General features: G+C 50.4%; 2 protein-coding genes across 2 annotated transcripts in view; both read left to right on the plus strand.

The window, feature by feature from the left end:
- The window catches only part of LOC104394349 (tetraspanin-15-like), a 35,056-nt gene extending 18,010 nt beyond the window's left edge, over positions 1 to 17,046 (plus strand). The window contains exons 5-8 of the mRNA XM_010003933.1: positions 3,342 to 3,455; positions 10,399 to 10,452; positions 11,006 to 11,122; positions 16,819 to 17,046. Of these exons, the coding sequence (XP_010002235.1) occupies positions 3,342 to 3,455; positions 10,399 to 10,452; positions 11,006 to 11,122; positions 16,819 to 17,046 (513 nt within the window). The remainder of the gene's footprint in view (positions 1 to 3,341; positions 3,456 to 10,398; positions 10,453 to 11,005; positions 11,123 to 16,818) is intronic.
- A 5,528-nt stretch (positions 17,047 to 22,574) lies between these two features.
- Positions 22,575 to 24,669, plus strand: part of SLC4A5 (solute carrier family 4 (sodium bicarbonate cotransporter), member 5) — a 31,585-nt gene continuing 29,490 nt past the window's right edge. The window contains exon 1 of the mRNA XM_010003934.1: positions 22,575 to 22,583. Coding sequence (XP_010002236.1) covers positions 22,575 to 22,583 — 9 coding nt within the window. The remainder of the gene's footprint in view (positions 22,584 to 24,669) is intronic.

Raw genomic sequence — 24,669 nt, forward strand, 5'->3', positions numbered from 1 at the left:
GTCCCATCCCTGGAGACATTCAAGGTCAGGCTTGATGGGGCTCTGAGCAATCTGTTCTAGTTGGAGATGTCCCTGCTTATTGTAGAGGGGTTGGACTAGGTGGTCTTCAGAGGTTCCTTCCAGCCCAAGACATTCTGTAGTTCTAAGATCTGCTTTTAAAAGAAGGGAAATTGTTTTTATGGGGTCTGAGCAGCCTGGTTCACTCTGGGAGGATGAGAACTTGCAGGCAGCTGGGGAAGATTGCATCCAGGCCTGCTGTTTGGATCAAACAAGCTGAGAGCAGCCTGTCCCCATCTTTTGTGGTTATCCTGGCCCTTTTCCTGCTGCCAAACCTTGTCTGTGCACAGGTGAGCTAGCACATGGCTTAGGCAGGTCAGGCAAACCCACACTGCCCTCCTTAGGGTTGGAATTTTGCCTAAACCCTGAGGTGATGCTTTCATAGGATCACAGGGGTGGGAAGGGAACTCTGAAGGTCATCAAGTCCAATCCCCCCTGCTGCAGCAGGAACACTCAGGGCAGATCCCACAGGAAACACGTCCAGTTGGGTCTTGGAAAATCTCCAGAGAAGGAGCCTCCACAACCTCTCTGAGCAGCCAACTAAACCCAGATGCCTTCACACCCTTAAACCTGTTCTCATACAGTGAAAATAACAAGGAATTATGATCCCAAGTGTAATATTTTTCCATTAACAGGATGATGGTGCAAATAATAGTTTTTACCTGTCGACACCTACTCGGTTTGGCTGCCTGAGAGTGAGTGGGTATTGAAAGCAAATTGCCCTGAAGAAAATAGTACTTATATGTTCTTATCACTCATTCTTTTCTGAACTCCTGCTGCAGCTCTTGGACGTGAGGCTGGAGACCAGGATGACTCAAAAGCCCAGGTTTGCCTCAAGTTCCTAACTGCAGCTCCCTGCTGTTCCTTCTCTTGATCTTTATTTAATGGTTTGCTGAGTACAGGTGGAGGAAGAGGGTTCAAACTGCTTGGCTGAGCACAGGATTTGAATTTCAAAGAGCTGCCAGGGCTGCGGGTCTTTTACAAACCTGAATGGCTCCAGACTCCTAGGAAAGCTGGAGGGATGGGGGTTTGTGCCTGCAAACCTCCCCCTTTCTGCTCGGGGAAGATTAAAGGCAGCTTTCCTCAGCATGGCTGCTTTGAGCCATTTGCTTTGAGGGTGAATGGTTTCATAGAATCATGGGATGGTTTGGGTTGAAGGGACCTTAAAGATCATCCAGTTCCAACCCCCTGCATGGGCAGGGACACCTCCCACCAGCCCAGGTTGCTCCAAGCCCCATCCAACCTGCCCTTCAACACCCCCAGGGATGGGGCAGCCACAGCTTCCCTGGGCAACCTGGGCCAGGCTCTCACCACCCTCACAACAAAGAATTCCCTCCTTATCTCCAACCTCCAGCTCCCTCTCCCAGTTTTCATCCATCCCCCTCATCCCATCCCTCCCTGCCCTTGTCCCAAGTCCTCCCCAGCTTTCCTGGAGCCCCTCCAGGCACTGGCAGGTGCTCTAAGGTCTCCCTGGAGCCTTCTCTTCTCCAGGCTGAACACCCCAACTCTCCCAGCCTGTCTCCAGAGCAGAGCTGCTCCAGCCCTCCCATCATCTCTGTGGCTTTTCTGGCCTCTTTCCAGGAGCTTCATGTCCTTGTACTGGGGACTCCAGAGCTGGACACAGTTCTGCAGGTGGGGTCTCACCAGAGCTAAGTAAAGGGGGACAGTCCCCTCCCTGGCCCTGCAGCTTTGATGCAGCCCAGATTACTTTGGCTTTTCTACTTGTTACAAATCCCTGAGGCCCAGGAGCCCATGGGGAAATCCAACCCCCACCCAAGCCCATCTCAGCTTACAAGAAATCAGTCCAGGCACAACAGCAGTTGGGGTTAAATCTCTCTTTGCAGAGAAGAAAACACCCCAGTGAGTTTTTCCTGCAGCTGCTAAGCCTCCTTGTAAGGATTTTGTAGCCATTTTTGCCCAGTTCTAAAAGCAGATGGACCTGAGAGTAGCAAGGATTTGGCCAGTGTCCTGGTAGGTGTTTTTCTTCCCCTCTTTCCAGGAGGCTTCTCCCTCTCTGATATGAGTAGGATTAAAAAGCAACAGAGGAATTCAAGGTGGGAAGGCAGAAAACAACTGTAAATCTGTGGGCTGGCTGCTCCTGTCCAGAGCTGCTGCTTGGGAGGAGACGAGGAGGACCCCACATGGCTTTTCCTACTCCCCTGGGCCAAGTGTGGCCACTGATCCACCAGCTGGAGAGGGTGCAGATGCTCAGGGGGTTAAACCTCTCCCAAAAACTGCTCCCTGAAGAGTGTGGTGCTTAAAGAACTGTGGAAAACCTGTTTTTCCCTGTCTTACCAAGCACACAAAGCCCTCCTGCCCACCTCAGGCTTTTCTTTCTGGGGGAAAAATGTACAGATTCAAGCTTGTTTACTGAGAAGAAGGGATGACTATGTAATAAACCCACTTTTATTCTGTGGAGAACAGAAAATGACTTTCATTACACCTCTTTTTTTTTTTTTTTTTTTTTTTTTCCCTCTTTGTGGAAACCAAAGAAAAAAGCAGCTTTTTTTCCTCTTTGTAGCTGTAGTATTTGATCTTTAATTTAACTTGACGGGGAGAGAAATCCCTGTTAGGCTGCAGAGCCTGATTAGCATTTTGTGGAATGGCACCAACTAGCTGAGCTGCCTTCAAGAACCAAACAAGACATTTCTCTGAGGTGCTGGAAAGAGTCATCTCTCTGAGAGGCCTGGGAATCAGGTGGATTAATCACTTGTAATTAAATCAGTGAAACATGAATGAGCCTGATCTTCCTCAGGCTTGTGAAAGGCGGGTTGGTCTCCAGGGCGTGTGTGTGTGTGTCTGGAACTGCTGCACACCTTTAAAATGGGGCTAAATGAGGCTAAATGCCCAATTTTGGTTTCAACTTTGTGATTAGGGTCCTGGAAAGCAGAAAATAATCAGGGCTATTAGGACAAGGGGCCATGGGCAGGAGCTGGAAGGTGGGAAGTTCCATCTGAAGCTGAGGAGGAACTTGTTGGCTGTGAGGGTGGCAGAGCCCTGGGCCAGGCTGCCCAGAGAGGCTGTGGAGGCTCCTTCTCTGGAGACATCCCAACCCCAGCTGGAGGTGTTCCTGTGGGACCTGCTGGAGGTGACCCTGCTCTGGCAGGGGTTGGGTGGATAATCTCCAGAGGTCCCTTCCCACCCCAGCACCCTGTGACTCTGTGGCTCAGCCCTGGTGTTGGGAATGGGGCAGTTTGGAGGGGAGATGCATCAAGTGGGCTGGAGCTGTCGGGGTTTGTTGAGCTGCATGTCTGACTGTTCTCCTTTTCCCCTTTCTGTGGCAGTTTTCCTGCTGTGGTGGTGATGAGTACCGGGACTGGGAGGTGAACCAGTACCACTCCTGCAACAGCAGTGGGGCACTGGCCTGTGGGGTGCCCTACACCTGCTGCATCAGGAAGGTAAGGCAGCCCATGCCTGAAAGAGCCTTGATTTCAGCTAGGATTTCAGGCAAACCCCCTCTTCCAGCTGCTTGTTCCTGCCTGTTTCTTCCCTAAAGAGTTTCTTGTCAACTGCATCATCTTGCAAAGTGGTTTGAGGCAGGATCAGCCTGAGGTGCTGCCTCAGGAGGCGCTAAAAAGAAGCCCAAAATATCTATCTATGGGCTCTGCTGTGTCTTAGTAGGTTTAATGTAAAAGAAACACCAAAGCACTGGGCTATTGATTCCTTTTTACTATGCCTTGGAGTTGTTAGAAATGCTGAATTCCTGTTTTTCAACCTAATGTGTGATCTGAAATGGTCTTGGAGGATGGTTTGGCAGAGTGGTGGCAGGGTCTTACAGGGGCTTGGCTGCATCTCGGAGGGATCCAAGTGAGCTGCTGTCCTCTGCTCTCCTGGCTCAGAGGACACGTGTCTCTGGGGCTGCTGTGGGGTTTAGGGGTCTATGGGGGTCGTGTTTGCTGGTGGCTGCTCCTAACAAAGAGGTTTTTGAGGGATATACTAAAAATGGGGCTGTGAGGGGTGTTTGGATCAAGACCCACCCTTGTGCAGTGCAATTTTAGCATCTCTAACCTCCAGAGTCACTTGTTTCTGCTCAGATATGTTGTGTGGCTCAGAAACTATTGGCTGCTCCTGTCCTTTATCTTCTTGTTTACTAGATACAAAGAGAACAGGAGCAAATAGGATAAAATAGAGTAAAATGAAATTAAATGGCATGGAACACAACACAGTAAGGGACAGCTGGTCCCTGCCTGATCAAAGCTCAGGAACTGTCTTGTTGTTCTGCCCAAATCATCTCAGATCTTCATAGTCCAGGTGGCTGTTAGGAGGAGGGAAGTGCTGCATTGACAGTGGGGTGGACACAGCCCAACGTGTGACACTGCTGTGTCCACCTTTGAGGTCTTCCTCCTCACTTCTGGAGTTGTCCTGGTGACTGTAGCTCTCATGGTGAAGCTTCATGTCCCTGTAGAGCCAGCAGGGCAGAGCAGTCAGGACCAGGGACACCCCTGCACTCCACCACACTTCACTGGAATGGAGGTGGAATCACATCTTCCTCCTCCTCCATCTCCTGCAGCAGCTGAGTCATCTCCCAGGCCAGGTCCTCTTGGTGCTGCTGCATCATTTCAGTGGTGGCCACTTCAGCCTGGGATGGTGGTTCCTGCTGTGCTGGAAGGGCAGCAGAGCCAGGGAACATGCCAACCCCCCCTGCATGGTCTGTAGGGCAGGGAGCAAAGGGGGCTGAGCAGGGCTGGGTGAAGGGGAGCAGGGGCTGGGGGAGCAGGGCAGGAGGCCCCAGAACTGGGGAGCAGGTGGAGAGGGGCTGAGGGAGCTGGGAGGGCACAAGGGCAGGTTTGGGAGCCCTGCTGGGCTGGGAGCCATGGGCTGTCCCAGGGGAGCTCTGGGACTCTGGTGTCCTCAGGCTTGAAGGGGCTGCAGGCCCTGGATGGGGACAGCACAGGGTGTGTCCTGCTCAAGCCACCCACTGATGGCCCTGGCTGGGCTGTGTCCTGGGAAGGGACAAGGGACACCTGAGGAGAGGCTGGTGAGGACCCCATCCCTGCCCCACAGCAGCATCCATGGACCCACAGGCACCTGGCACATCCCCAAAGCCCTGAGATGTTCCAAGGGCTGGAGCAGCTCTGGAGCCAGGCTGGGAGAGTTGGGGTGTTCAGCCTGGAGAAGAGAAGGCTCCAGGGAGACCTGAGAGCACCTTAGGAGGGAATTCTTTGGTGTGAGGGTGGTGAGAGCCTGGCCCAGGTTGCCCAGGGAAGCTGTGGCTGCCCCATCCCTGGGGGTGTTGAAGGGCAGGTTGGATGGGGCTTGGAGCAGCCTGGGCTGGTGGGAGGTGTCCCTGCCCATGCAGGGGGGTGGATCTGGATGATCCTTCAGGTCCCTTCCTACCCAAACCTCTCCATGATTCCATGCTGAAGGGAGATGCAGAGGACAGTCCATTTGCAGAGCCAGGGTCTCTTGTGCTGATTTTCAGAGCTGAAAAGACACCCCCCACACACCATGCAGCACTTTTCCTGCTTAGACTGAGCTAAGTGCTCCAACACCATCTCACTTAACACAACCATCCCCCTTGTTGCAATCAATCCAACACATGCTGAGGACAAAATGCCAGGAGTTGGCTCAAGGCAGGTGGGAAAAAGTGCAAATATCCCTGATTGCTGTGGCCAGAAATGCTAGAAATGGTGTTAAAATGGATTTTCTGACGGTAATCCTGGTGGTAAAACCTCCTGGGGGGAGTTCAGAGTGTTGGGAACAGCAGCCTGGCCTTTGAACCCTGACCTTGCCCCTTGTCCAAGGGAAATGTATCATCCATCCAGGAGGGGTGGTGGATTTTTAATGGCAAAAAAGGAGAAATGGGAGGTGTCTTAATTACCAGTGGAAGTCTGACATGCAAATGAGCTGCCAAACTAATTGTCATCTCTAATCAGGGTGTTTGATTAAGAACCTGAAAGGTCTTGAAGATGGAATTAGGAGATCATGTGTTGTCCTTTTGTGTGAGAAGTGAGGAAGTGCTGGAGAGAGTGAAGTGCCTCTTCCAGTGTTTTGACAGCTCCTGGGGGCTTGGGTGTCACTTTGGGAAACAAATGCCCTCAGTGGGGCAGTGTTGGAGATAGAAGGTGTCAGGGATGACTGATGGAGCAGGAGAAGAAAGAAGGGAAGTTTTGGGTTTCCCTTTGCAATGAGCTGGGGCTGGAAGGAGGAGACTCTAGTGAAGGACTGGAGCAGCTGCCTCCTGGGAGGGAAGGTCCAAGTGAAACCCCCCTGTATTTTGTTCAAGAATGAAAGGCCATGAAGGTGGCTGTGACAGCTGGAGGGGTTTGGTGAGACCTCACTAAATGTATCTCAATTTCAGTGAGAAATGACCCCTGTTCTGGGGCAGAGCAGTGGCCATGTAGGTGGATCTAGCCTCCTTCAGAGGTTGGATTTTTGGCCCTCCAGGGCACTTTTGGTTCAGGAATCAGCCCAACACAGTATCAGTAGTACAGGAAGTAGATGAAGAGACCAGCTCCCCTGGGAATTTCCTGCTGTCTGTGACATAAAACAACAAGCTAATAAAAATGTAGTTGAAACACCAGAGTGAACCCCCCCATAACTGCATTTGTGTCTCTGCTTGTGGCTATTTGCTGAAATCAGGGAACCAGGGAATGGTTTGGGTTGGAAGGGACCTGAAAGCTCATCCAGTTCCACCCCCTGCATGGGCAGGGACACCTCCCACCAGCCCAGGCTGCTCCAAGCCCCATCCAACCTGCCCTTCAACACCCCCAGGGATGGGGCAGCCACAGCTTCCCTGGGCAACCTGGGCCAGGCTCTCACCACCCTCACACTCAAGAATGAATTTTCAATGTCTAATCTAAAGGGCTGAAAGTTGTTGTGGGGTTTTCCCTGTGGGCAGAAAAAACTGGGAGAAGCACCTTGGGATGAAGAATGGAGCCACGTGTGAGACTCTGGACATACCTGGTTGGGTCTTGATGCCCTTTTCCACCAAAATGTGTTACTTGAGGGCTGAAGAGTTGGTCTTGCAGCTAGAGGGATAACCAAGGACCACCCAGGCACACTTGTGGATTCTTCTGGGTTGGGTAGAGATGAACCTGATGGTCTCTCCACTGTGAATACACTTTTTATCAGCCAGTTACTAATCCATCAGTTTATAGAGCAAGAAACTCTTTTCTTCTTGGGTCCTTCTCCATTTGTGCCCTCATGTGTGACAGCTGGAGAGCAAAGCCTCCTTTGGTCTTAGAAGATCTCTGAGATGTCCCTAGGGCTGTGCCAGGAGAGGACATTTGAAGATGTTATATTATGGAGAGAACAAAAGGTGCTGGTGGGAGTGAGCTTGTCTGAAGGGAGGAGTATGAACCATGGAGGAGGAGGTTGGTTGCAGTTTGGTCTTGACTTGTCATGAAGCAGAGCCAGAAATCCAGCCTGGTTTCCAAGAGAGGACTTTTTTTACCACAGGTGCCTCTAAGATTTTTGTGCTGCATTCCCTGGGACATCCAGGGCAGGCTGAGCTACATTCATGAGAGCAGAATCCTCTAAAAATGCTCTGGCTCCTTGGAAGATTCTCACCTCTGAGGTCACAGACCTTCAAGTCTACCCAGGAAAAAGAAATGAGCAAGTAGGAGCTTCCCTGAGGGCTTGGATCCTCCTCTCTAAGTGCTTTTCCAAATGCTTTTCCAATGCACTGGTGTCTTCTCCTGGGATGCTGCAGTGTAGCTGTGCTCTGCCAAGCTCAGCAGCTCCCAAGCCCTTCTGAAGGTGCCATTTGGCACCAATTTGGGGGAGAAAAGCAGTTGATTAAATAAAAAAAGTGCAAGGTTTGCAGTCCTCTGCCCTGGATGGGTTTTAAACGTGAGCCCTGGAGGCATCAAAATGTTTTCTGGAAGAAGAAATGCTTCTGTCTGGGTCTGGATTGGAAATTTCAATTCAGCTCTGACCTTCTCTTTTATGCAAGGTCTTGACAAAGGTCCACCAAGGCCAAACCCTTCCTTTTGTGTTTTCCACACTTCTCCCAAACACAAGGTGATGGGAGAGTTATGGGCAGGACTGGAGATGATTGAGGAACCTTGGGTTAATTAATGCCAGAAGGAGGAAGGTGATGAATTTGGGCTGTAGCCAGATGTGGTCAGATGATGAGTCCAATCCAAAACATTGGGGTTTTACCTGCTAGAGGTCCTGAGGTGTCCACAAAAATGAGTCTGAAAAGCTAAGGACAAATGTCCTTGGATAATGGATGAAAAGTGGGAGAGGGAGCTGGAGGTTGGAGATGAGGAGGGAATTCTTTGGTGTGAGGGTGGTGAGAGCCTGGCCCAGGTTGCCCAGGGAAGCTGTGGCTGCCCCATCCCTGGGGGTGTTGAAGGGCAGGTTGGATGGGGCTTGGAGCAGCCTGGGCTGGTGGGAGGTGTCCCTGCCCATGCAGGGGGCTGGATCTAATGATCTTTCAGGTACCTTCCAACTCAAACCATTCCATAACAAGTGAAAGCTGTCAAGAAAAGAGATCCATTTTTCAACTATAAACCAAAAAAGTGACTCTTTGGTCACTTGCAGGTTCCTTTATACCTCTGTAGGTGATAGTGTTGGCCTTCAGAGCACTGGGAGCTCCCTTTATGCCAAAGCCTTCCCATTTCATGGCCACAACCCAGCTGAAATCCCTCTCCAGGCCCCTGGTGACTGCTTTGCTGCTGATCTCTGGGTTTCCCCACAAGACCTTCATATGCACAGGGACTAATGAGTCTCCTTAACTAGGCCCAGTTTGTAATCAGTGTCTCGAAGTGGTGTGAGATGGGATTTTTGACAGTAACCTGGTAGGAACAGAAGCTCTGCAATAATTTCCTTGCCAATTACAGGGGGAACAAGCTGCAGCTTTAGGGCTGGAGCTTGTCTGGAGCTGAGTGTCCCTTATCTGCTGCTTTTTTGGCAACAAAGCATAATTTACACCTAAATGTGCTCATTTCTCTTCTTCATTTTCTCTCTACCTCCCAAGCGTGAGATGCTTTTGTTTGGTTGTCCAGGAGCTTTTTCCTGGCTGTCAAAACCATCTTGCTGAGAGCCAATTTCAACACCTTCTTGTTTGGTGGCCACAAGGTCCTTTTAGAAACACGTGGGGCTCTGGAGCTGCTGTTTGATCATGAAACAAACCCAAACTCCCACCCCCCAAAAACCAAATCAGAAGATCAATTCTGAGAGGTGCAAAGTCCCCAACTCAGGATGTGCTGGAGATACTTCCCTGGCTTTGATTTCTTTTCTAGGGATGAGCAAAAATCAGTTTTGGAACCCAAAATGTCCCATTTTTCCAGCCTGGCAGAAACAGGTTTGATTTGGTCCCACCATTTGGTCGGGATTTCTCTCATTATTTGAACTCTTGAAAAATTTTTGTTGGCCAACAAAGATGGAAGCCTTGGGGATTTCTGAAACCCTCACGTTTCTCCCCAAAATGCTGGGAGACTTTGGGAAAATTCGCCCTTTTCTTTTTCTGAAAAGCCCAATAAATTAAATCCCTGTGAAATTCCCTTTATGATGAGGCAGGGGCAGGACTGAAGGTGTTGGAAAAGGTGGCTGGAATGAAAGGAGGAGAAAAATGAAGTGAAAGACATTCCCCCTGGTCCCATCCCTCCCTGCCCTTGTCCCAAGTCCCTCCCCAGCTTTCCTGGAGCCCCTTCAGGCACTGGAAGCTGCTCTAAGGTCTCCCTGGAGCCTTCTCTTCTCCAGGCTCAACACCCCAACTCTCCCAGCCTGGCTCCAGAGCAGAGCTGCTCCAGCCCTCCCATCATCTCTGTGGCTCCTCTGGCCTCTCTCCAGCAGCTCCATGTTCTGATATTGGGGGCTCCAGAACTGGACCCAGCCCTGCAGAGGGTCTCACAAGAGCTGAGTAAAGGAGGAACCTGAGCATCTTCTGAACCAGCAGAAACGAGGGAAAAAAGCAGTATTAAAAAAAAACATAAAACATCTCATGTAGAATTTGGGCAAAAAGGAGCCTGTGGCAGCAAAGTGAGGTTTGAGTGTCACTGCTTGGCTTGTGTGACACTGAATGGTCAAGGAAAAAAGGAGATGGTTTAAACTGGAAGAGGGAGCTGGGGGTTGGAGATGAGGAGGGAATTCTTTGGTGTGAGGGTGGTGAGAGCCTGGCCCAGGTTGCCCAGGGAAGCTGTGGCTGCCCCATCCCTGGGGGTGTTGAAGGGCAGGTTGGATGGGGCTTGGAGCAACCTGGGCTGGTGGGAGGTGTCCCTGCCCATGCAGGGGGTTGGATCTGGATGAGCTTTCAGGTCCCTTTCAATCCAACCCATTCCAAGGTGCTATGAGGCAGCTGAGTGAGCTCTTCTCTTTCTTCACATTTTATTTCCTGTGTTTCCCCCTTGGTTCCCTATGGGCTGAATCTGTTCCCCAATTATCCCTTCACAGGTCCCTGGAGAAGTCATCAACACCCTGTGTGGGTACAGGACACTGGATAAAGAGGTAACCCAGGCTTTTTCCTACAGGGTTTGCTTCCCCAAACCCCCTAAAATGTACTGTTTATCTGCAGAGAAGCTCTTCCCCACCAAGGGTGTCACTTATTGCAGACCTATCAATATCTAAGTATGAATTGCTTGGGTGTTGGTCAGGCTGGCTGAGCACAGGTGGGCTCATGACACCTGTGGGTGATCCCTCCAAGCTTTGACATGGCCTTTCTGGGAACAAGCAGCTCCCTCCTGCATCAGCCCAGGGAAATGCTGGTCCTGAGTTGAGTTTTGAAGCTTGATGGTGGGAGAGAGGCTGATATTGAGGCCCTCAGGGGTGACAATCAGGCTGGATCCCACCAGTGTCTCCATCCATGTGGTCTGTAGCTACCGAGGATGGTTTTTTGTCCAAACAAAAACCACCATGGAAAGGCCTGATCCTAAGGAATCCCAAACACTTCTCATGTCTCTCCTTTGGCTTCCAAGTAGGAGCAAATATAAGGAAAGAACATCTCCCCCCAGACCCAACCAGCCCCTGAGCCCCATGGTGCTTCTTTCCATTCTCCTTCCAGCGCCTGGAGCTGCTCGAGGTGATCCACGTGCGCGGCTGCATCCACGCCGTGGGACTCTGGCTCAAGGACAACTTTGAGGCCACTCTGGGCATTGTTTGCTCCCTGCTGCTTCCACAGGTATGTGATGGATCCAACTGGTATCTGCTTGGCTTCTTTCATAGAGCCATGGTGGTTGGAAAAGAGCTCAAGTCCAACTGTCCACCAAGGAGGTCAAAACAGTGACCACCAAACGCCACCGCCATCACCATACCCACTGAACTATGCCCTGAAGTGTCCCATCCAGAAGAGGAGGCTCCAGGGAGACCTTAGAGCAGCTTCCAGTGCCTGAAGGGGCTCCAGGAAAGCTGGGGAGGGACCTGGGACAAGGGCAGGGAGGGATGGGATGAGGGGGATGGATGAAAAGTGGGAGAGGGAGCTGGAGGTTGGAGATGAGGAGGGAATTCTTTGGTGTGAGGGTGGTGAGAGCCTGGCCCAGGTTGGGCAGGGAAGCTGTGGCTGCCCCATCCCTGGGGGTGTTGAAGGGCAGGTTGGATGGGGCTTGGAGCAGCCTGGGCTGGTGGGAGGTGCCCCTGCCCATGCAGGGGGTGGGACTGGATGGTCTTTCAGGTCCCTTTTGACCTTCACCATCCCATGGTTCTATGATTCCCAAGTAAGAGTCTCGCCTTGTGGGCTGTAACATTGGGTTTGCTGCTGTGAAGTTATTTGGTGATCATCTAATGGAGTTTTATTGAAATGGAAATGAACTTATTTTAATGTTGTATGTGTTTCTGCTTGAAGAGACAGGTAGAATTGTGGTTGGGTAAAGCAGAAGCTGCTGGGGTAATAACTTTTCAAAGGATGGACTTTCCTCTTGAGCTCTTAGATGGTCTCAAGGAAAATCCAAGATGGGGGCAGCAGTTTGTGCCCAATCCTAGGTGGTTCCCCCACATTTCTCAAGTGCTTTTCCCAAATCAAGCACATGAGGAATGGGCTTGTGCTCTGCCACCACCAGGAGATGTAATAGGCACAGAAATGGGGTGAGAAAGTGCAGGAATAGAAGCCACCACTTCCATCTGCTCCTAGAATGTTGAGAAGCCATTAGAGAAGCCTCCTGTTGCCTTCCTCGTTAATGTGTCACCACAGGGCTCCTAATTGGGAAGGATGGGGGACAAACCAGAGCTGGCAAGAAGGATTGCTGAGCCTTGATGAATATCAAGTGCTTCTGAGCAAGTGGTGTGATTTTTTTCTGGCGTGCCATTAAATGCTCTTCAGATGAAGAACCTCGTTCTTCCCATCTGCTCATGGTTTCCAGGTTTTAAATAGAAATCAGATTGGATTCTGTCAAGTTTTGGAGGGAATGAAGTTATAAATGACCATCTGCTTTGCCAGGAGCTGTCAGCCCAGAAACAGCTTCATCCCCAGCAGCTGCCAGTAGAAAGCTTGAGAGGGAGAATATTGTCCTTGCATTGCCTATCCAAGGGGGGAAGGGTGGGGAGGTGACAGTGCCTTGAGCTTTGGGAAGAGGAATGCATTGACACCAAATGGTCCCTGGGTGCCTTCCAACTCAAACCATTCAGAACCACCAGAGCCTCAAGTATGAGGGTGGTGAGAGCCTGGCCCAGGTTGGGCAGGGAAGCTGTGGCTGCCCCATCCCTGGGGGTGTTGAAGGGCAGGTTGGATGGGGCTTGGAGCAGCCTGGGCTGGTGGGAGGTGTCCCTGCCCATGCAGGGGTTGGAACTGGATGATCTTTAAGGTCCTTCCATCCCAAACCATTCCATGATTCAGAACCACCAGAGCCTCAAATATGAGGGTGGTGAGACATTGGCTGCCCATGGGGGTTGGAACTGGATGAACTTTAAGGTCCCTCAGACCCAAACCAGCCCGGGATTCTGCGCTTCTATAAAACCAAATTATTAATTCCTTCCTGGTGACTTGGAAACTTTAAATAACCCCCTAAGAAACTCCCCAGCAGATCTCAGTGACCGTTGACACCAGGAGGAGGAGGGAATCAGGGAGAAAAGCAGCTTCTTGTTATTTTTTAGCCTCCTCTGGGCTGCCTGTTGTTAACAAGCTGCTCTGCAGCAGCGCCTGCCCGCGTCGTGCAGCGCAATCAAATCAGTGCTTGCCGTGGAAGTCTCTTTACTTAGGGGAAACATGGAGCCCGTGGTGCCAGGGATATTGGATCCATCAATATTCCTGACAGCTTTTTCTGGTTTCATTAAGTGAAAGAGGAGGTTTCAAGGCAAGCTGGAATGAAAGGTGGTTCATAACTCAGAGGAGAGCGAAGGCTGAGGGAGGCAAACTGCTTCCTGAGGACTCGGGGTCGTGTTATTCCATTCCAAGAATCCCCAGCTGAACCAGAACACTCCATCCTGCTAAACTGGGAACACCAGGAGAAGAAAAACAAGGGGGTTGACATCCCTGACCCTGGCTGGTTTTGCAGAGCTGGGGTTAATTTGCATCCAGTGGGTTGTAAACACAAATCTTGCCTGAATTACCGGGTGGTTTAAGGAGGAATAAAAATGACACGATCGGCTTAAAATGTCTCATTTCAAAGGGTTTTCTTGCTCAGGCCTTTCAGTGTCTCAGCAGCAGGATTTTAATCTGCCTGGTGATGAGAGGCTGATTGAAGTGAACATAATGCTGAAGCTTGACATACATTTAAATATTATCTAAAAGCTTTTAAAATCCTCAAGGCTCTGCTGGCAAATGTGGATTTGCACAATCTGATTATCTGGATCGGACAGGATCTGGTTGCTCTAGGGTTGCTCTTGGAGATTGAGCCATCTCCAAGCATCATCTTGGCTTCCTGCATCCCTGCCTGGGGGTTCCTGTAGCTTTTTGGGGCAGAAGAGGGGGTGGATATGGGATGGGAGAGCAGGACCCTGGCTGGTGTTTCCATGGCAAAGTCTTTGGTTTGGGTATTTTTCCTTCTCCATCAAAAAGCAGCTCCAGCCCAGGTGACTGCCACATTCCACAGCCCAATTTTGGTCCTGCTCCTGTTCTCAGGTACCAAATTTGAGTCAGAGATGAATGCCTGCCTCCACACCCTGGGCTCTTCTCCCAGGCAATTAGTGACGGAATGAGAGGACAAGGCTTGAAGCTGCACCAGAGGATGTTTAGGTTGGATATCAGGAAGCACTTCCTCATGGAAAGGGTGATCAGACATTGGGATGGACTGCCCAGGGAAGTGGTGGAGTCACCATCCCTGGAGGTGTTTAAGGAAAGGCTGGATGTGGCACTTGATGCCATGATCTAGTCCATCCAGAAGAGTTTCCAGGGCTGTAAGATAACCTGATTTCAGGCCATTTGGATAACAGAAGTTGCTCCTGAAATGTTCCTAGGCTTCCGTCTTTCTCTCAGCATCCACAGTTGTCTTTCCCAGCAAAGAATCTTAATGGCACAGACCCAGGAATTCTCTAATTCCTGCCCTTGGGAAAGCCCTGCCAGCTGTGGCCACCTTGTCCCTTCTTTTGGTGATTAATCCTGTTGGTAGTAATTAAATGGGATGTCAAATAATCAAGGTGCTTTTCAAAGATCAGTGGGTGCAATTAGGGTGGTGGGGAACAGAGCAAGCTCCAAATGGGGACTTCAAGGAAGGACTCTCCATGCTGGGAGAGCATCTGGAGGGATATGCTCTTCTGCTTCTCCTGACTTATTGAAGGAGGAACTTTTGATCCAGAGGGTTCCCCTTGGGATCCAGTTGCAGGTGAATTTGGGAAGGCAAAATCAATATTGAGCTGGTTTAGGGTGGCTTCTGTACAAGGTGCAAGAGGCCAGGTTGAATGGGGCTTGGAGCAACCTGGGCTGGTGGGAGGTGTCCCTGCCCATGCAGGAGGTGGGACCTAGATGATCTTTCAGGTCCCTTCCCACCCAAACCACTCTATAGTGGGTTATTTCTCCACCTCTGAAAGCCAAAGGAATAAACCCTGGTGGGGTCTGTGTTCTCCTCTTGGTTTCCAGCTCACTGGGTGACACTTGATCTCATCTGCTTTTTCCCTGGGGAGTTTTTACCTCCATTTTCAGCCTCCCCTGGGCAAACCCCTCTCCCCCCAGCTTGTCCCTTTCCACCATGAGATAAAATGGTCCCTCATTTAAGATGCTTTACAACTCTTTTCTCTCATCTCCATTTATCTTGCTCTTAATGTTCCCCCTTTCCAGCCTGTTTCATGGATCAATAGGACCCGGGGAAATGATGAATAACATTTTTCAGCTCCAAAACCAACACGACAACCCAGGAGATCCCAGCTGCTGGAGGCTGTAGGTGCAGCTGAGTTATTGATTGACTCTTGGCTGCAAGGACCAGTGATGCAGAAAAATGGGTTCACTTCTAACCTGAAAAATGAGAGGAAAAACCCTGAGGCTTCAAGATTTTCTTGGCCTTCTCCATCCCCTCTCGTGCACTGAAAAGATCCATAAAGCTTCATTGTTTGTGTCCTGGTCCAAATATACTGGAGCATTTTAGGGTGGACATGAGGAGGAAATTCTTTGGTGAGAGGGTGGTGAGAGCCTGGCCCAGGTTGCCCAGGGAAGCTGTGGCTGCCCCATCCCTGGGGGTGTTGAAGGGCAGGTTGGATGGGGCTTGGAGCAACCTGGGCTGGTGGGAGGTGTCCCTGCCCATGCAGGGGGTTGGATCTACATGGTCTTTAAGGTCCCCTCCAACCCAGCCCATTCCATGACTCTATGAAGCATCCATGGCTTACAGGGAATAAACCTTTCCAAAGACCTGTAGTAAAGGTGGCTAAAGGGTTGGTAGTAAACATGCAGCTTGTGCTGAAAGTGCCCTGATTGTCCCCATGCCCCAGTGCTCAGATTGTCCCCATGCCCCAGTGCTCAGATTGTCCCCATGCCCCAACACTCTGATGGTCCCCATGCCCCTCTTTGGCACCTGCTCTGCCAAGAGCTCCTTAGCACAGCGTCCAGCAAAGAGACATCAGGTGAAATCAAAGCCCTGTCCTTGAAATCTGATGAAAATGTGTTTTTTTCCCCTCTGCCTCTGAAGATTTGAAGCTTATTTTTTAATTTCCTGACAGCCAGCAGGGAAATAGGAGGTAACCTGTGTGACAGGAGCCTGGACCTCTGCTGCTCTCTCTGCAGTGCTCGTGGTGATGTCCTGCTCAGTCACATCATGCTGTCAGGGCTGATGTGGGAAGCTGTGAGATGGATGTGGCCATAAATGAGTTTAGCAGAAGGTTCTTCTGGGAATTAGAATTGCAGAATCAGGGAATTGTTTTACTTGGAAAAGATCTAAGAGGTCATCAAGTCCAATCATTAAGCATTGTTGTTCTCTCTTGGTCCATAATCTGGTTTGGCTCCTGTTGGGGTGTCTCCAGAGAAGGGCAATGGAGAAGGGTCTGGAGAACTTGTGAGGAGCAGCTGAGGGAGCTGGGGGTGTCCAGGCTGGAGAGGAGGCTGAGGGGAGACCTTCTGCTCTGCAACTGCCTGAGAGGAGGTTGGAGCCAGGGGGGTCGGGCTCTGCTCCCCAGGAACAAGTGATGGGACAAGAGGAAACGGCCTCAAGTTGCCCAGGGGAGGTTTAGGGTGGATCTGGGGAACAGTTTCTCCATGGCAAGGATTGTCAGGCTCTGGCCCAGGCTGCCCAGGGCAGAGGTGGAGTCCCCATCCCTGGAGGGTTTTCCAAGCCCTGTAGAAGGTGCTGAGGGACATGGGGCAGTGGTGACCTTGGCAGTCCTGGGTTAACAGTGGGAGTAGGATGATCTTAAAAGTCTTTCCAACCAACAGGATTCTGTGATTTATGGAAGTTCAGGTGACAGCAGGAGACTTTCAGGAAGGGTTTGTGTGACTGTAGTGGCCTCAACACTTGTATTTTGCAGGTGATTGGCCTGGTGATGGCTTGGCTGTATTGGCAAAAGCTTGATGAGATCTACTCCAAGCTGGACACCGTGGACTTCAGGATCCTGGAGATGAGGGATTTCAGCTTCGGGGCAGTGGATCTGAGTGGTGCAGGATGGTGCTGGTGCTTGCCCAGGGAAGGAGGTTACATCCCTGTCAATGCTGAGGAGGAGGAGGAGGAAGGGACCATCTGCCACAGCCAAGTGTGAGAAGGTGAAGGACTGAAAGGCTCAAAGGCTGATGGTGAAGGTGGAAATAACGTGAATTATCTTCTCAGGGTCAGGAGGGACTTTGGGGGGAAACTGAAGTGACACTGGAAGGTTCTAAAAAAATGCAATGGACTCTGTGGGCACAGGAGCTCCCTGGGGCTCCTCTTGCTGCCTGAACTGTTTGGACATCTGCTTCTTGGGGGGGTTTGAAGAGGTTTTTTTCCACAATAAATGTGAATTCTGTTGGGTTTTGTAAAATGGCTTCTTGTGGCGCTGCCTCTCGGGGAGGGAAGTGGCTCCTCACCCTTTGGGGTGTCTTCAAAGTTGGATTGAGCCTCATCTCCTGCAAACTAGGAGCTTTCTCTTAGGTCCCCAGGTGGGTCCAGGTCCCAGAGAGATGAAGCTAAAGGAAACAAATGAAAAACAAACAAACAAACAAAAGGAGCAGTTTGTTGCTCCTTTCCCGATGGCTTTTCCAGGAATTAAATCCCCAGGGAGGCACAACTTCCATCTTGCTCCCCTCATGGAGGGGGAAAACACCCATTTCTGAAGGGTTCCATGAGCAACCACTTCAGTTTTTATTCCCAGTGCATGGAAGAGGAGATCCCAGCAATTTTAACACTGAAAATGGTTTTGTTGGAGCAACCTGGGGGTGGTGGGAAGTCCCCTCTGCTGCTCACCCACCTCTGATCACCAGGTAGGGAATTCAAAACCCTTTCATTTCTTCTATTTATTTTAGAAATAGAACATCTTTGTAAGAAATATTTATATTTTTTTTAGCACAACTTGGTGATCAGGGCAGCAATTCCCACCTGGACCCCTCAGGATATGGTGTGTGTCCCATCCAACCAGTGAGTTGAGCTGTGTTGGGAAATGATCTCAAGAGAGAGGAACAGTCTCCAAAGTGAAATGCAAAGAAAAGAAAGAAGTGGGTTTTTTTCTAAAGAGCAACGTGGCTGCAGAGCTGGGTTGATTAGTGATGCTTTTAATTATTAAGGGTATTTTGGAAGCTTCAGGCTGGCACTTCATTTGGATGCCGGAGCAGAAGGTGGGTGAGACCTGGTTGTGTGAGCACCGGCCTTTGTCTCCCTCTTCTGACCGTTTCTAGGCTTGAGCTTTTTAACTAACCGAGGAACAATCCCCAGCACAGGCCTGCAAAAACACTTTTTCAACCCGTTTTTTTTCCACAAATCCCCTTGGAAATGGAGCTGAGAACCACAGGAGCTGAGCAGTGGGTTTGTGAAGGATTTAAAAATTGGGTTGGCTCTTCTATTTTGGGAAGTGGAGAAGGTAAAACCTGCCCCAGGGGAGTGGGGTGGGCACAGTTTTGGGTGGTTACTTTCCCCTGGGCAGCTTGTGGGCTCCAGGGATTTTGCTTTTCTTCCTTCTTCCCAGAAATGATTTCATAAAGCTTTAAGAACTACTGATCCATCAAAGCTGATCAATCCCCCCTGCTCTTTGTATTCCCATTTATTTAAAGAGAGAGAATTAATTGTTATGGTTTTTATTTCCAGGACAAGCAGCCACCAACAGTTTGACACCCTTTTCCTGCCTGAGGCTGGGTGGTGTGGGCAGCAGCAACCAGGTGGGATGCAGGAGGTTTTACTCCATACCTGGATGAAGAAAATGGCAAGTGAGAAGTCAGTCCATGCACCCAGGTCCCTCATTCCCATGATCTGCAAATTCAGGGGAGATGGGAAAGGTGGATTGAAACAAGAGCATGGAATCATGAGTGCATTTTGTTGCAGCTTTTCTTTTTAGGAACATGTCTCAGAATTCCCAGGAATGCTGGAAAGACTCCCTCATTCACCCTCAGTTTTGCTTTTTGCTGCTTTGCTCCTGACCTGACCCATGGAAGAACAAATCAAATCAAACAGGAGCTGGGGAGAAAATGGGAGCTTTAAAAATACCTCCAGAGGGTGTGAGGAGAGGGGACCAGGCTCTGCTCAGGGGTGTCCAGGGCCAGGAGAAGGGGCCATGGGCAGGAGCTGGAAGGTGGGAAGTTCCATCTGAAGCTGAGGAGGAACTTGTTGGCTGTGAGGGTGGCAGAGCCCTGGGCCAGGCTGCCCAGAGAGGCTGTGGAGGCTCCTTCTCTGGAGACATCCCAACCCCAGCTGGAGGTGTTCCTGTGGGACCTGCTGGAGGTGACCCTGCTCTGGCAGGGGTTGGGTGGATGATCTCCAGAGGTCCCTTCCCACCCCAGCACCCTGTGATTCAGGGATAAAGGATCCAACAGCTTTTGCTGCTGAGGCTCCAGGTTGTGCCACCAGATATTCTCCCCAGAGGTGAGAGAAAATCCCAGAGGTGTCCCTGCCCATGCAGGGGAATTGGATCTAGATGATGTTTAAGGTCCCTTCCAACCCAAACAACTCTGGAATCCTGTGATTCTATGATCTCAGTTGACCTTAAAGCCCAAAGGTTGATTTCCCAGACCTTGATTATTTGTTTCATGACGCGGTGGCTGTGACGAAGGGCCAGGAGCTGCTTTGATGGGGATTTATTGATGTCCTGTTAAAAGGCAGAGCAGAGGTCAGGAAGCCAGGCATGAAACAGAGCAGGGAGCTGCTGGAGAGTCCAGAGGAGCCATGGAGATGATCCAAGGGCTGGAGCAGCTCTGCTCTGGAGCCAGGCTGGGAGAGTTGGGGTGTTGAGCCTGGAGAATAGAAGGCTCCAGGGAGACCTTAGAGCAGCTTCCAGTGCCTGAAGGGGCTCCAGGAAAGCTGGGGAGGGACTTGGGACAAGGGCAGGGAGGGATGGGATGAGGGGGATGGATGCAAACTGGGAGAGGGAGATGGAGGTTGGAGATGAGGAGGGAATTCTTTGTTGTGAGGGTGGTGAGAGCCTGGCCCAGGTTGGGCAGGGCAGCTGTGGCTGCCCCATCCCTGGGGGTGTTGAAGGGCAGGTTAGATGGGGCTTGGAGCAGCCTGGGCTGGTGGGAGGTGTCCCTGCCCATGCAGGGGGTTGGATCTTTAAGGTCCTTCCAACCCAACCCATTCCATGACCTCTGGAAGAGAACTGGGCACACTTGTTTGACCAACAACTTGCTTTTCATGAAGTCAACCTCACTGATATTCAACACACGAAGACATGGAAATTAGGAAAGAATTTGATGTGCAACCTCAGCAAAAAAATCCACCAAACCTGTATTTGATGGCCCAGGGGCTGATTCCTTTGTCCCCAGGGCTTTTAGGAGCTTTCCCCTGCTGGTTATGCTTCTCCACTCCCTCCTGAAGAATTTCTATCCATTCCTTAGATGAGATGTAGGTGATAATGCACAGAGACAAAAAAACAGAAACAGTTTTCCTCCCAAATCCTTGGTGATTGAACCCAAACTGATTAAAAAATCCCCAAAAACCCCAGAAGATGCAGATCCTACAAGCTGGGGATGGACAACTTGAATTTTCCTCCCTCCCACTGCTCTGATATCTAGAGCCCATCACTGCACAAGAGCAGATCTGTGCTGGCTGGAATGTCCCACCCCCTCCAGAGGTCCCTTTGCATCCCATGATGCCTTTTTGCTCCCAAAGTCAATCAACATTCCCCAAAATCCATTTGAACCTGGGAGCTACAGAGCAGTTGTCAGGAGGCGTCAATACGATGGTTGCAAGAGCAGCTTCATCTCAAGGCAACCAGGGCTCCCACCAGCACCTCTGATTTTGACCCCATGGCCTCATCCTCTGATTTCTGAGCAGTTTCTGAGGGGAACTCAAGGTGAGTTTATTCTAGAATGATTTATTAAATGATGAGCTTATTATTGTTATCATCATCTGGGTTTTTTTGGAGCTGAGAGCCGGGTGGGGGTTTAATTGGCAAAGCTGACAGGGCTCTTCTTCCCCTCCCCTTATTTCTAGAGCTCTTCTGGTCATGTTTTCAAACAGCTCTTGTCTGTGTCCTGCTTGTGTTTGGGTGCAGGGAGTTTAGGGGAGGGAAAAAGCTGGTTAAAAATTCAAGAAAACAATTCAAAGATCAAATCCCAGGTTGTGTGACTGATAAATCAGCCACAATGGGTTCGTTTAGCTGTGGATCTAATGAAGTGTGGGTTATTTTTGCTGCTCCAGAGAGCTGGGGTAGAGCTAAATTGTAAAAACTGAAGGCTATTTCTTCCCTAGCCAGACCCAGCTGAAGGGTTGAACGTCCCTGTCCCTCACCCAGGGAGCCCAACCCAGCACTGGAGATCGTGGATGAACCTCTTGGAGGGGTTTTGTGCCACTTCTTCAATCTCTTAGAAGGTACCAGGTCATTTTTAGAGCAAAAAAATATTTATGCCTGCAGGTGGGTGGGTGATTTCTGTTTCTTCTCCCAGAACCAGCTTCCAAAAATCCTCAGAATTAGCCCCAGAATGTTATTCCCAGGCAGCCAAGGCCTGTGACTGCTGTTGTCCAGCAGATACCTCCAGGTTTGGGACAGGATTTTCCAGCCAGAGCTGTTTGGCCCTAAAATAAATGGATCCTTACACCTCTGCAGAAAGTCTTGGATTACTGTGATCCAAAAAAAAAAAATGAATCCCAAATCCATTCAATCCAGAGGTGTCTTCAAGCAGCAACTCCTGGATCAGTCTAAAGATGGTCTTTGCCTTGGGGGAAGATGGGTTGATGAAGTTGGCAACCTGAGCAGAGCCAACCCAGCCAACCTGCACCCTTCCAGCTCCTGAGGTGCACACCCTGCTGGCTTTTGATTTTTCACCTCTTTGGCTTGAATTGAGGTTTTTCATCCCAAAAATAAGGCAGTGATATTGCCATGGATGGAAGCAGCTGGAGTGGAGAGGCTGGTTCTCCGACCGCTCTCAAAGTGACTTTGAGAGGCATCGACCCAACTGCCATGAATAGTAACTGTTCTCCCACCCAAGTCAAGTGTGAAAGGCAATCATTGGAGGTCAACTAATTAGGAGGTTAATTAGCATTCGGCGCAAAATCCAAAGGAACTTGTATGGGGAGTAAACCAGGTTTGAAGGAATTTGTCTGGAAGCAGCAACGTGTGGAGGTGGAACATCTGGGCGGAGGGGATGGGGAAAAATGAACTTTGCTTCTGCAACCCCCCTTTTATCTGTGCAGCCCCCCCCAAATTCAAGGGGTGTTTATTGCCCCCCATTAGCTGAGCTGGTGTCTGGCACAGCTCTGCAATCATCCCTCACCTTCTCTCACACCTTCCTCTGAGCAGTGGAAATAAGAGGCTGGAGATGGAACCCTGGGGTTGGAATTCATCCGGGTTTTCCTAAATATGGGGAGGGGTGAGTTGGAGTGTGGGCAGGGCTGGGAGCCCAGGGGTGAGTGAGATGTGGGGGCTTCCAGGAGGTGCCAGAGGTGCATCCTCAGGGAATATCCCAGCTTCCCAGTGCATCCTCACCCCAACTGGGAGGGACCCTGTGACTGCCCATAGCGGGGGAACCGCAGGGCCCATCCCCTGCCCAGACCCTTTTCAGTCTCTCTCCTGTCTCCTCCCTGTCGCTCAGCTCAGCAGCAGGACCATGCTGGAGGATGAGGATGGGATGAGTGAGAGGGGGCTCAGCAGCTCCAGGAGGAGATATGACGATGAGGAAGGTGAGTGAACCCCCAGGGATCCCCCAAGAGCCAGTGACGTCTTCCCTGCCAGCCATCCCATCCCATCTCCTGGTGCTCAGCTCAGCACATCCCCTGGGAAAAAAAAAACCTGTGGGTGTTTGAAGCCTGGTGGCAAGAAGACAAATATCTCCTTGGCTTCTTTTTGCAAATGAAACCCTCTCTAGATCATTATCTAGATCTAGATCATACTGTGCTTAAAATTCTTTTCCAGTGCCTGAAGGGGCTCCAGGAAAGCTGGGGAGGGACGTGGGACAAGGGCAGGGAGGGATGGGATGAGGGGGATGGATGCAAACTGGGAGAGGGAGATGGAGGTTGGAGATGAGGAGGGAATTCTTTGTTGTGAGGGTGGTGAGAGCCTGGCCCAGGTTGGGCAGGGCAGCTGTGGCTGCCCCATCCCTGGGGGTGTTGAAGGGCAGGTTAGATGGGGCTTGGAGCAGCCTGGGCTGGTGGGAGGTGTCCCTGCCCATGCAGGGGGTTGGATCTTTAAGGTCCTTCCAACCCAACCCATTCCATGACCTCTGGAAGAGAACTGGGCACACTTGTTTGACCAACAACTTGCTTTTCATGAAGTCAACCTCACTGATATTCAACACACGAAGACATGGAAATTAGGAAAGAATTTGATGTGCAACCTCAGCAAAAAAATCCACCGAACCTGTATTTGATGGCCCAGGGGCTGATTCCTTTGTCCCCAGGGCTTTTAGGAGCTTTCCCCTGCTGGTTATGCTTCTCCACTCCCTCCTGAAGAATTTCTATCCATTCCTTAGATGAGATGTAGGTGATAATGCACAGAGACAAAAAAACAGAAACAGTTTTCCTCCCAAATCCTTGGTGATTGAACCCAAACTGATGAAAAAATCCCCAAAAACCCCAGAAGATGCAGATCCTACAAGCTGGGGATGGACAACTTGAATTTTCCTCCCTCCTACTGCTCTGATATCTAGAGCCCATCACTGCACAAGAGCAGATCTGTGCTGGCTGGAATGTCCCACCCCCTCCAGAGGTCCCTTTGCATCCCATGATGCCTTTTTGCTCCCAAAGTCAATCAACATTCCCCAAAATCCATTTGAACCTGGGAGCTACAGAGCAGTTGTCAGGAGGCGTCAATACGATGGTTGCAAGAGCAGCTTCATCTCAAGGCAACCAGGGCTCCCACCAGCACCTCTGATTTTGACCCCATGGCCTCATCCTCTGATTTCTGAGCAGTTTCTGAGGGGAACTCAAGGTGAGTTTATTCTAGAATGATTTATTAAATGATGAGCTTATTATTGTTATCATCATCTGGGTTTTTTTGGAGCTGAGAGCCGGGTGGGGGTTTAATTGGCAAAGCTGACAGGGCTCTTCTTCCCCTCCCCTTATTTCTAGAGCTCTTCTGGTCATGTTTTCAAACAGCTCTTGTCTGTGTCCTGCTTGTGTTTGGGTGCAGGGAGTTTAGGGGAGGGAAAAAGCTGGTTAAAAATTCAAGAAAACAATTCAAAGATCAAATCCCAGGTTGTGTGACTGATAAATCAGCCACAATGGGTTCGTTTAGCTGTGGATCTAATGAAGTGTGGGTTATTTTTGCTGCTCCAGAGAGCTGGGGTAGAGCTAAATTGTAAAAACTGAAGGCTATTTCTTCCCTAGCCAGACCCAGCTGAAGGGTTGAACGTCCCTGTCCCTCACCCAGGGAGCCCAACCCAGCACTGGAGATCGTGGATGAACCTCTTGGAGGGGTTTTGTGCCACTTCTTCAATCTCTTAGAAGGTACCAGGTCATTTTTAGAGCAAAAAAATATTTATGCCTGCAGGTGGGTGGGTGATTTCTGTTTCTTCTCCCAGAACCAGCTTCCAAAAATCCTCAGAATTAGCCCCAGAATGTTATTCCCAGGCAGCCAAGGCCTGTGACTGCTGTTGTCCAGCAGATACCTCCAGGTTTGGGACAGGATTTTCCAGCCAGAGCTGTTTGGCCCTAAAATAAATGGATCCTTACACCTCTGCAGAAAGTCTTGGATTACTGTGATCCAAAAAAAAAAAATGAATCCCAAATCCATTCAATCCAGAGGTGTCTTCAAGCAGCAACTCCTGGA

This window comes from Chaetura pelagica, unplaced genomic scaffold, assembly GCF_000747805.2.
Source record: "Chaetura pelagica isolate M959 unplaced genomic scaffold, ChaPel_1.0 scaffold528, whole genome shotgun sequence".
Classification (NCBI taxonomy): Eukaryota; Metazoa; Chordata; class Aves; order Apodiformes; family Apodidae; genus Chaetura; species Chaetura pelagica.